The sequence below is a fragment of the Bombina bombina genome, unplaced genomic scaffold, assembly GCF_027579735.1.
Source record: "Bombina bombina isolate aBomBom1 unplaced genomic scaffold, aBomBom1.pri scaffold_1166, whole genome shotgun sequence".
In the NCBI taxonomy this organism is placed as follows: domain Eukaryota; kingdom Metazoa; phylum Chordata; class Amphibia; order Anura; family Bombinatoridae; genus Bombina; species Bombina bombina.
This window is the reverse complement of record NW_026511140.1, coordinates 498-13,705: the sequence shown is the minus strand read 5'-3', so window position 1 is coordinate 13,705 and position 13,208 is coordinate 498. Positions and strand designations below refer to the sequence as shown.

The window sequence follows — 13,208 nt, the reverse complement described above, 5'->3', positions numbered from 1 at the left end:
CTGTATATGGCACACACAGGGAGAAATACTGATCTGTATATGGCACACACAGGGAGAAATACTGCTCTGTATATGGCACACACAGGGAGTAATACAGCTCTGTATATGGCACACACAGGGAGAAATACTGCTCTGTATATGGCACACACACAGAGAAATACTGCTCTGTATATGGCACACACAGGGAGAAATACTGCTCTGTATATAGCACAAACAGGGAGAAATACAGCTCTGTATATGGCACACACAGGGAGAAATACAGCTCTGTATATGGCACACACAGGGAGAAATACTGCTCTGTATATGGCACACACAGGGAGTAATACAGCTCTGTATATGGCACACACAGGGAGAAATACTGCTCTGTATATGGCACACACAGGGAGAAATACTGCTCTGTATATGGCACACACAGGGAGAAATACTGCTCTGTATATGGCACAAACAGGGAGAAATACAGCTCTGTATATGGCACACACAGGGAGAAATACAGCTCTGTATATGGCACACACAGGGAGAAATACAGCTCTGTATATGGCACACACAGGGAGAAATACAGCTCTGTATATGGCACACACAGGGAGAAATAAAGCTCTGTATATGGCACACACAGGGAGAAATACAGCTCTGTATATGGCACACACAGGGAGAAATACAGCTCTGTATATGGCACACACAGGGAGAAATACAGCTCTGTATATTGCACACACAGTGAGAAATACTGATCTGTATATGGCACACACAGGGAGAAATACTGCTCTGTATATGGCACACACAGGGAGAAATACTGCTCTGTGTATGGCACACACAGGGAGAAATACAGCTCTGTATATGGCACACACAGGGAGAAATACTGCTCTGTATATGGCACACACAGGGAGAAATACAGCTCTGTATATGGCACACACAGGGAGAAATACTGATCTGTATATGGCACACACAGGGAGAAATACTGCTCTGTATATGGCACACACAGGGAGTAATACAGCTCTGTATATGGCACACACAGGGAGAAATACTGCTCTGTATATGGCACACACACAGAGAAATACTGCTCTGTATATGGCACACACAGGGAGAAATACTGCTCTGTATATAGCACAAACAGGGAGAAATACAGCTCTGTATATGGCACACACAGGGAGAAATACAGCTCTGTATATGGCACACACAGGGAGAAATACTGCTCTGTATATGGCACACACAGGGAGTAATACAGCTCTGCATATGGCACACACAGGGAGAAATACTGCTCTGTATATGGCACACACAGGGAGAAATACTGCTCTGTATATGGCACACACAGGGAGAAATACTGCTCTGTATATGGCACACACAGGGAGAAATACTGCTCTGTATATGGCACAAACACGGAGAAATACTGCTCTGTATATGGCGCACACAGGGAGAAATACTGCTCTGTATATGGCACACACAGGGAGAAATACTTCTCTTTATGTGGCTCAAACAAGTAGATAATTCTGTGTCTGGCAAAAAGGAGTTGATCACTGCTGAGTAAACTTCCTAGACGTGAATGCTGACTATAATGCTATTAAATATCCAGCACTGCTACTGCCGGGTCCTCACGTAGTAAAAATATGCCATAATCTATACATTCTGCTATGTACGGCGATTTATACATAAATACAAATTCTACCAAAGGAAAAATATTTCATACTCACCACATTCCATCATCATCTTCACGTATTAACTGAACTATATCCCCACACTTGACCCGGAACTCATCACATTTCTCGTAATCGGCCACAACGGTGTATTTACCAGGAACCTGAAATGAAAAGCAAACAAATACTAAGACAGAAACACAGAACCTGCTGTTATTTCCACTGAAATGCGATATGAATGCAAAGCAAGCAAATATTAACAGAGATTGCCTAAAGTCTCACAGTTAGTGTGTAATCTCCTTATTGTTAAACTGCATTTGTTGGCAGGAAACTATCAATATATAAACATGCTAATTCTTTATTGGCCTAATTTAATGTTTAGAAAACATTTGCTCATGTTACCTTGGTGTAAAGACTGTTTAATACATTCTTTATACTTACATAGACCTTAGACATAAAACTCGTTGAGTTTGTAAGATAAAAAGTTTAATTATGTGTTGTACAAAGAAAAGTCAGCTTTGCAAGTGCACACCGGCTTCAGAAGCCTAACACTTGACATATTTGTCCCAAACTGTCCCCAGCAGGGATGAGCAGAAAAGGAAATGCAAATCAATGGAGATGTTAACTTCAGAAACAACAGATTGGGCGCTTTAAATAAGGCAAGTGGTGGGCGGAGTTTGGCTCTTAAAAACAATTGCAGCAAAGTATTAATTTGTTCTAAAAACTTTCATACTTGGCTGATATGTTAATAACAAGCAAAAGAAAAGCATAAAAGAAAAATTCCTTTAAAATAGGTTTAAAAAAAAAAAGTGGCATAAAGAATAAATATATGTTTAAAACATTGTTTTGTTGTTAGGTAAATATTGCAGGGTTTTACTGTTTCTAAGCAGTCCTCCCACCCTGGAAGTCCTTTTGGGTATGTTTATCTGGTGTACACCCAGATATAAATGAACTTGTGCACAGAATTAAGTAATCCTTATGCAGCATGTTGCAGGATCAGTAAAGCTGCACTATATTCATTAAACTCAAATAATTTATACCAGGCGTATAAAAGCAATATTCAAAACATTCTAAAAAAATTTGCATTAAAAAAAAGTTTAATTTAATCTTTGAAATGAACTAAAAGCACATATCAGTGTACAATTCATCCCTAGGGACAGCAACAACTCAAGAACGACTGCTACAGTGTTAAGGGAGAACAGGGACAAGCCTGACAAGCTTAAAAGTAAAAAAATAAATACATGAAAAATAAATAATAAACTTACAATTTAAATGCATTTTAAATGCAATAAAGATAACAATACGTTATTCATTAAAGTGATGGTAAATTCATACCAACTGCTCAACATATTTTAAAAGCTCTTATCCTAACTAGCATATTAAAAACATCAGTTTACTGAATAACTTCAATTTTATTACGGTAACGTTACAGTTTTATATTCAGCCTCTCTCGAAAATTTTCTAAGCTACTGCTTTCATTGACATACGTTTTAGCCAATCATCAGCTCACCATGCACCCCATGTTAAAAAGTACCTAAACGCTCCCGTGCTCTGAACTCACTAATTACGATGCGCAAGAGCAACTCTTACACTACTTGCGCATTTGAAATAGAGAATCCTCAGCTCTAGGATTCTCTATTTCAAATGTGCAAGTAGCGTAAGAGTTGCCCATGCACATTGCATCACAATTAGTGAGTTCAGAGCACGGGAGCGTTTAGGTACTTTTTAACATGGGGCGCATGGTGAGCTGATGATTGGCTAAAATGTATGTCAATCAAAGCAGTAGCTTAGAAAATTTTCAAGAGAGGTTGAATATAAAACTGTAACGTTACCGCAATAAAATTGAAATTATTCAGTAAACTGATATTTTTAATATTAAAAAAGCATATCGATATGCTAGTTAGGATAAGAGCTTTTAAAATATGTTGAGCAGTTGGTATGAATTTACCATCACTTTAAACACTTCTAGGCTGTAATATGAAATGCTTAACTATGCACAGTAAAGCAAATTGCAATATACTTTTATAATTTATTTGCCCCTCAATTCAAGCAGAAGTGCAGACTTCAGGCTCCACACTACATTCTGCACAGTAATTGGTTCCACAGTCCTACATTCTGCACAGTAATTGGTTCCACACTCCTACATTCTGCACAGTAATTGGTTCCACACTCCTACATTCTGCACAGTAATTGGTTCCACAATCCTACATTCTCCACAGTAATTGGTTTAAAGGCTCCTACATTCTGCACAGTAATTGGTTGCACTCTCTAGTGACCCATTTATAACGCTCGCTAATTTGTCTCAGCAGAGAAGAAAATCTGCCAGTACAACATGGTGGTCCCCAAAGTTTTATGGACACTAAAATGTTAAAAAAAAAAAAAAAAAAAACCCAGCTAATTGCAGTTCCCTAGTAAGCCCCAAACGTTGCTGTTTTTGGACCTCCACCTTGTAATAAAGTGAGTTAGACTTTTATGTGCTCTGGGACTTAGTGTTCTTTGATGCAGTAATTGAGGCCTGCAGTGGGTCTCTTGTCTTGCACTTGCACATCACTAAAGGACTGATTGCCATTTCCCATTTTGGGTTTTATGCAGTTCCCTAGTAGCCAAGCCGTTGTCATAAAATGTGTTAATGTAGGAATTGTAATATTTTAAATATTCTGTTTTTAAAGATGGAGGGGAGGCTATATGCTTATGACATGATTTGGTGCAAGTACAAGTGTTAGAAACATGCCTGCCTTCAATTGCGCCTACTTGTAGAATATTAACCCTTGTGTGTCACTATGCCTACAACATGACCATTTGTCCCTAGAGTATTATTTTGATACAGTGATGTAAACACTGCAAGTTTTTGGGGCCACATGTGTTTAACTTGAGAACTTGTCTGCACTGCTTTGTGGGAGTGTAATGCCTCACGCGATTAGCCTGTCAATCACCCCGGGTGAGCGAGATTGTGGTGATTTCTCTCCGCCAACTCAGAGGTCTAATGATGACTGTTGCTTCTTACATAGCGGAAATAAGGCTTCGCAAGGTCTCTGAAGCAGCTTACGCAACTTACCACCCCTGTTATGGCCGTGAAGAAGTATATACATATTATATATATATATATATATATATATATATATATATATATATATATATATATATATCAAAATAACAAGAGTATTGCATTGAGCAATGATACTTTTTTATTGGACTAACTATACATTTATAAGTTGATAATATATATATATTATAAATATAAATAAATGTCTCCGCACTCAAATGAGTAATAATGGGTCAAAACAAGCTAATGACTCAGGAATGTAGCTTCAAAATGAATATAACATTTAATGAGAACATGATGTACATACCTAATACCAAAATCACAAAACCCTAAATTAAAGGACATAATCAGAACAAATGCATACAGAACAAACATACAACATAACACATACTGATACTGGGCATCCCCAGTTAGAGAGAAAAGATTCAGAGCCAGTCCAGACTGTAATTAGTGTATATGCTTATAAGCAAAGCAAATGGTTATAGCAAAGTAGGATGCAAGCGGCAATGCAAAGCAGTTCATGCAAGTGTCGCAATTTGTGGCAACTTGAAAGTAATGAAGCAGTTTATGCAATATGATTCTTGCCCACGGCAACGTGCTGAACAGCAAGAATAAGCAGGAAATATAAGCTTGTAAATAAACAGTTCCTGTTATGAATCAACTTATAAACCCAGGTAACCGGTGGTGTAAGGGTTAAGCTATCCCCTGTGTATATGAAAAGATTTGGCCTGTCGCTCCAGAAAAGCCTCCTTCTTTTAAGGCTACTAGAACAGAATCGCTAATCCATTGGCTACAAATAGTAAGACATAAATAATTGATTTTTGTCTTACTATTTGTAGCCAATGGATTCGCGATTCTGTTTACAGTCATATGTTACACTTTTGTTGTCAAGTATTCGTCTGTCAAAATGCCAATTTCTAAAAGCTATACCTAGGACGCCAGACCGAAAGCCAATGCAAGCGGGGTTACTTGAATTTACCTGCGGGAGTTTCCTGTTTTAAGTGCTTCACCCCAGTATCAGTGAGACGCACTTCCAGACAACTGTGGATTTCATCAGCAGGACTGCTGCCAAGTAACTCTCGAATCCAGACGGAGTGGGTGAGATCGCTCATAGAGCTCAACTTTAAGGGCATTCCCTGTGTGTTACCGGCGGACTTCGGTCCTGGAGAGCTGGTGCTGTTCAAGTCTTTTCATATACACAGGGGATAGCTTAACCCTTACACCACTGGTTACCTGGGTTTATAAGTTGATTCATAACAGGAACTGTTTATTTACAAGCTTATATTTCCTGCTTATTCTTGCTGTTCAGCACGTTGCCGTGGGCAAGAATCATATTGCATAAACTGCTTCATTACTTTCAAGTTGCCACAAATTGCGACACTTGCATGAACTGCTTTGCATTGCCGCTTGCATCCTACTTTGCTATAACCATTTGCTTTGCTTATAAGCATATACACTAATTACAGTCTGGACTGGCTCTGAATCTTTTCTCTCTAACTGGGGATGCCCAGTATCAGTATGTGTTGTGTTGTATGTTTGTTCTGTATGCATTTGTTCTGATTATGTCCTTTAATTTAGGGTTTTGTGATTTTGGTATTAGGTATGTACATCATGTTCTCATTAAAGGGACATTAAACACTAAATAAATGCTAGATAGAATGATGCATTCAAAGAAAAGATTAGTTTGAGAATAACCTGTAGATGTATTTTTTAAAGTTTCATTAGTTGTTTAAATAGTGACAAAATAAGTGTAAAGTTTTACGGCTAGATTTGGAGTTTGGCGTTAGCCGTGAAAACCAGCGTTAGAGGCTCCTAACGCTGGTTTTAGGCTAACTCCGGTATTTGGAGTCACTCAAAAAAGGGTCTAACGCTCACTTTTCAGCCGCGACTTTTCCATACCGCAGATCCCCTTATGTCAATTGCGTATCCTATCTTTTCAATGGGATCTTTCTAACTCCGGTATTTAGAGTCGTGTCTGAAGTGAGCGTTAGAAATCTAACGACAAAACTCCAGCCGCAGAAAAAAGTCAGTAGTTAAGAGCTTTTTGGGCTAACGCCGGTTCATAAAGCTCTTAACTACTGTACTCTAAAGTACACTAACACCCATAAACTACCTATGTACCCCTAAACCGAGGTCCCCCCACATCGCCGCTACTCGATTAATTTTTTTTAACCCCTAATCTGCCGACCGTCACCTACGTTATACTTATGTACCCCTAATCTGCTGCCCCTAACACCTCCGACCCCTGTATTATATTTATTAACCCCTAATCTGCCCCCCACAACGTCGCCGCCAGCTACCTAAAATAATTAACCCCTAATCTGCCGACCGCAAAGCGCCGCCACCTACATTATAGCTATGTACCCCTAATCTGCTGCCCCTAACACCGCCGACCCCTATATTATATTTATTAACCCCTAATCTGCCCCCCTCAACGTCGCCTCCACCTGCCTACACTTATTAACCCCTAATCTGCCGAGCGGACCTGAGCGCTACTATAATAAAGTTATTAACCCCTAATCCGTCTCACTAACCCTATAATAAATAGTATTAACCCCTAATCTGCCCTCCCTAACATCGCCGACACCTAACTTCAATTATTAACCCCTAATCTGCCGACTGGAGCTCACCACTATTCTAATAAATGTATTAACCCCTAAAGCTAAGTCTAACCCTAATACTAACACCCCCCTAAGTTAAATATAATTTAAATGTAACGAAATTAATTATCTCTTATTAAATAAATTATTCCTATTTAAAGCTAAATACTTACCTGTAAAATAAATCCTAATATAGCTACAATATAAATTATAATTACATTGTAGCTATTTTAGGATTAATATTTATTTTACAGGCAACTTTGTAATTATTTTAACCATGTACAATAGCTATTAAATAGTTAAGAACTATTTAATAGTTACCTAGTTAAAATAATTACAAAATTACCTGTAAAATAAATCCTAACCTAAGTTAGAATTAAACCTAACACTATACTATCATTAAATTAATTAAATAAAATACCTACAATTACCTACAATTAAACCTAACACTACACTATCAATACATTAATTAAATACAATATCTACAAATAAATACAATGAAATAAACTAACTAAAGTACAAAAAATAAAAAAGAACTAAGTTACAAAAAATAAAAAAATATTTACAAACATAAGAAAAATATTACAACAATTTTAAACTAATTACACCTACTCTAAGCCCCCTAATAAAATAACAAAGACCCCCAAAATAAAAAATGCCCTACCCTATTCTAAATTACTAAAGTTCAAAGCTCTTTTACCTTACCAGCCCTGAACAGGGCCCTTTGCGGGGCATGCCCCAAGAAGTTCAGCTCTTTTGCCTGTAAAAAAAAACATACAATACCTCCCCCAACATTACAACCCACCACCCACATACCCCTAATCTAACCCAAACCCCCCTTAAATAAACCTAACACTAAGCCCCTGAAGATCATCCTACCTTGTCTTCACCTCACCAGGTATCACCGATCCGTCCTGGCTCCAAAATCTTCATCCAACCCAAGCGGGGGCTGGCGATCCATCATCCGGTGGCTGAAGAGGTCCAGAAGAGGCTCCAAAGTCTTCATCCTATCCGGGAAGAAGAGGCGATCCGGACCGGCAACCATCTTGATCCAAGCGGCATCTTCTATCTTCATCCGATGACGACCGGCTCCATCCTGAAGACCTCCACCGCGGACCCATCTTCTTCCGGCGAAGTCCAACTGAAGAATGACGGTTCCTTTAAGGGACGTCATCCAAGATGGCGTCCCTCGAATTCCGATTGGCTGATAGGATTCTATCAGCCAATCGGAATTAAGGTAGGAATATTCTGATTGGCTGATGGAATCACCCAATCAGAATCAAGTTCAATCCGATTGGCTGATCCAATCAGCCAATCAGATTGAGCTTGCATCCTATTGGCTGATCGGAACAGCCAATAGAATGCGAGCTCAATCTGATTGGCTGATTGGATCAGCCAATCGGATTGAACTTGATTCTGATTGGCTGATTCCATCAGCCAATCAGAATATTCCTACCTTAATTCCGATTGGCTGATAGAATCCTATCAGCCAATCGGAATTCGAGGGACGCCATCTTGGATGACGTCCCTTAAAGGAACCGTCATTCTTCAGTTGGACGTCGCCGGAAGAAGATGGGTCCACGGTGGAAGTCTTCAGGATGGAGCCGGTCGTCATCGGATGAAGATAGAAGATGCCGCTTGGATCAAGATGGTTGCCGGTCCGGATCGCCTCTTCCTCCCGGATAGGATGAAGACTTTGGAGCCTCTTCTGGACCTCTTCAGCCACCGGATGATGGATCACCAGCCCCCGCTTGGGTTGGATAAAGATTTTGGAGCCAGGACGGATCGGTGATACCTGGTGAGGTGAAGACAAGGTAGGATGATCTTCAGGGGCTTAGTGTTAGGTTTATTTAAGGGGGGTTTGGGTTAGATTAGGGGTATGTGGGTGGTGGGTTGTAATGTTGGGGGGGTGGGTTGTAATGTTGCCCCAAGAAGAGCTGAACTTCTTGGGGCATGCCCCGCAAAGGGCCCTGTTCAGGGCTGGTAAGGTAAAAGAGCTTTGAACTTTAGTAATTTAGAATAGGGTAGGGCATTTTTTATTTTGGGGGTCTTTGTTATTTTATTAGGGGGCTTAGAGTAGGTGTAATTAGTTTAAAATTGTTGTAATATTTTTCTTATGTTTGTAAATATTTTTTTATTTTTTGTAACTTAGTTCTTTTTTATTTTTTGTACTTTAGTTAGTTTATTTCATTGTATTTATTTGTGGATATTGTATTTAATTAATGTATTGATAGTGTAGTGTTAGGTTTAATTGTAGGTAATTGTAGGTATTTTATTTAATTAATTTAATGATAGTATAGTGTTAGGTTTAATTCTAACTTAGGTTAGGATTTATTTTACAGGTAATTTTGTAATTATTTTAACTAGGTAACTATTAAATAGTTCTTAACTATTTAATAGCTATTGTACATTGTTAAAATAATTACAAAGTTGCCTGTAAAATAAATATTAATCCTAAAATAGCTACAATGTAATTATAATTTATATTGTAGCTATATTAAGATTTATTTTACAGGTAAGTATTTAGCTTGAAATAGGAATAATTTATTTAATAAGAGATAATTAATTTTGTTAGATGTAAATTATATTTAACTTAGGGGGGTGTTAGTGTTAGGGTTAGACTTAGCTTTAGGGGTTAATACATTTATTAGAATAGCGGTGAGCTCCAGTCGGCAGATTAGGGGTTAATAATTGAAGTTAGGTGTCGGCGATGTTAGGGAGGGCAGATTAGGGGTTAATACTATTTATTATAGGGTTAGTGAGGCGGATTAGGGGTTAATAACTTTATTATAGTAGCGCTCAGGTCCGCTCGGCAGATTAGGGGTTAATAAGTGTAGGCAGGTGGAGGCGACGTTGTGGGGGGCAGATTAGGGGTTAATAAATATAATATAGGGGTTGGCGATGTTAGGGCAGCAGATTAGGGGTACATAGGGATAATGTAAGTAGCGGCGGTTTACGGAGCGGCAGATTAGGGGTTAATAATAATATGCAGGGGTCAGCGATAGCGGGGGCGGCAGATTAGGGGTTAATAAGTGTAAGGTTAGGGGTGTTTAGACTCGGGGTACATGTTAGAGTGTTAGGTGCAGACGTAGGAAGTGTTTCCGCATAGCAAACAATGGGGCTGCGTTAGGAGCTGAACGCGGCTTTTTTGCAGGTGTTAGGTTTTTTTTCAGCTCAAACAGCCCCATTGTTTCCTATGGGGGAATCGTGCACGAGCACGTTTTTGAGGCTGGCCGCTTGCGTAAGCAACTCTGGTATCGAGAGTTGAAGCTGCGTTAAATATGCTCTACGCTCCTTTTTTGGAGCCTAACGCAGCCTTTATGTGGACTCTCAATACCAGAGTTATTTTTATGGTGCGGCCAGAAAAAAGCCGGCGTTAGCTTTTCGGGTCGTTACCGACAAAACTCCAAATCTAGCCGTTAGTGTCTATAAAACAATAGGAGCTGCCATGTTGTAACTTAGGTTACCTTCTCTGCTGTGGCCAATTAGAGACAGTTCTAAATAGGTCACTAGAGTGTGCAGCCAATGGCTGTGTGGAATATAACAGTGTTCTGTACTTCCATTTATAACAGGAATTATAAACCTCACAATTTCAGAATGGAATAACAGGAAAAGGGGACAAAATAAATAATGAAAGTATATTGCAGAGTTTTGTTTATATATACGATTTATCATTTTATATTATAATCTTAAAGTGCTTAATTTCCCTTTAAATGTTATATTCATTTTGAAGCTACATTCCTGAGTCATTAGCTTGTTTTGACCCATTATTACTCATCTGAGTACGGAGACATTTATTTATATTTATAATATTTTTTCTGAGGTATTGTGGTAGTAGTGTACCTCTGCCTCGGGCACTCCTCTTTTTTACTTGATTTTTTTCACTCCATTACATTGGTGCTTATCTCTTCAAAGTATTTTATATATATATATATATATATATATATATATATATATATATATATATATATATATATATATATATATATATATATATGTATATTTAATTACGGACATGTTTAATTGAAAGATGGATAAAAATTAGTAACAAAGTTTAATAATTGTTAAAATCAAATACAAAATTCTGAATGTTTAAGGGATTATATTGGGAAAGATCATACCTATATATAGCTAGCTACATTATTATTACTCTTATGGTCAGAATTTCCTTTTTTTTGGGAGAGCAAACAAAATAATAATAATAAAAAACATCCTGCAAGCACCCATGTATACCATACACTCAGCATATGTGTGTAAGCTGTGGGTGAACAGGGCTTACTGCAGTATGCGTGTACAAGAAAAGCTGCTATCACCATATATGGTAATAACCTTTTTAAGATATAAAAATAAAGCAGGTGTTGATGTGTTTTTTGTTACATTTGAAATACATTATTGTTTATTTGAAAAAACTTCCCTTTAATTAAATATATGTTGTATCTATGCCCCTTTAAACTTACACTCTGGCATTGTGACAGTTGACAGACAACTAATAATGCTGAAAATTAAATATGAAATGAAATATCAGTTAAACATTATTTAAATGTTTTACCAAATTTTAATTCCAGATAATTTAGATGTGAAATACCATTGATCTTACTAGTTTTTTTTCTTCTGTATTTTCTGTTACTTCTTCTTCCGCATCAGAGGAATTTAATGGATCTTCTCCACTTGACCAACCATCATTATTTTCTTCGGAGGCATCAAGAGACTGAGATGTTCTGTTCCAGCCTAATAATCATAAATGGACAAGATGAGCAAACAAAGATTAGAAGTCTCTATATTCTAAATCAGCAGTTCTGTCCCCAGGAAGCACCAACTGTCTAGGACTTCAATGACTCAATCACCTTTTTTTATGTTCAGGACAACCAAAATGTTTGATATCTCTCAATAATAAATTATATTTTATTATGTAATAATTATCTATTAATAATCCAATAACGTTGACATTAAAACTATCACTTTTGATAATTATCCGGTGCTATAAATATTGCAAAATAAATGTTATGTCAGATTTGCAGATCAGGTAAACTTGTAAAGCACTTATAAGCATGCAGTAACTGTCGTGTTAAAATAGACTATATAAAAATATATTTTATCAGTTTCTTAAATTTTGCATAGCTTTATGCTTTTGGAAAAATAAACTTTATAAATAAACTTTATAAATAAAATAAAATTTTCTGATGAGCACAGTATGTATTACATTGTTACAAACACTGTTGCAAACATCGCAACCACATAGATCTCAAAACACATGCACCCTCCTGAGCCTACCTAGATATGCCATAATGAAAATGAGCTAAAGATTTTCAAAGGATATTAAGAGAACAAAGTTACATTGATAATAAACAAACATTTTTTTTTTTTAATTGGATGCTCTATCTAAATTTAAACTTTCATGTCCTATTAATTTCATAATTTTGATTTACAGTGAAACTTTCATGCATTGTGGTCCTAAAGCAAATTGGCTATATTGTCGTACTAATCTTTTTTTTATTATTGTGACCCATAAGGCTTTTTCTCTAGTGTTACATATGTTACTTACTGCAGAGACCACAGTGTTTTTGAAATCCAGTCCAACAGGCCAGATTTTCATGATCTCTGAACACGAGCACAGGTAAAACAATCACATGATCAGTAACCATGGTTACTAGCCTGCTCTCACCCATCAGCTAATTATTTCACTTGTGATCTAGTACAGATATAAGGAAAATCTGGTTAGTTGGTGTACCCTGAGCACTAGAGTTGAAAACCATTGAGTTTGTGCATGTACAGTTGCGAACTCTTAGGAAAAAAATCCAAGGATGTCTCAGCAGCGCAACCAGGTAAAGAGGTGACAGGACTACTGACCAGACCATTGATAATTTCCAACATAAAACACCCAATGTAAATTGGAACCAATATACACAAAATAATAAATGTTGTATTATATTATCTCATCTA

The 13,208-nt window shown here is 37.4% G+C and overlaps 1 protein-coding gene across 1 annotated transcript in view; it reads right to left on the bottom strand.

The window, feature by feature from the left end:
- Positions 1 to 11,996, bottom strand: part of LOC128643629 (guanine nucleotide exchange factor DBS) — a gene marked incomplete at its 5' end in the record, with an annotated part of 29,353 nt that extends 17,357 nt beyond the window's left edge. The window contains 2 exon segments of the mRNA XM_053696462.1: positions 1,683 to 1,789; positions 11,866 to 11,996. Of these exon segments, the coding sequence (XP_053552437.1) occupies positions 1,683 to 1,789; positions 11,866 to 11,996 (238 nt within the window).
- Positions 11,997 to 13,208: the final 1,212 nt, after the last annotated feature.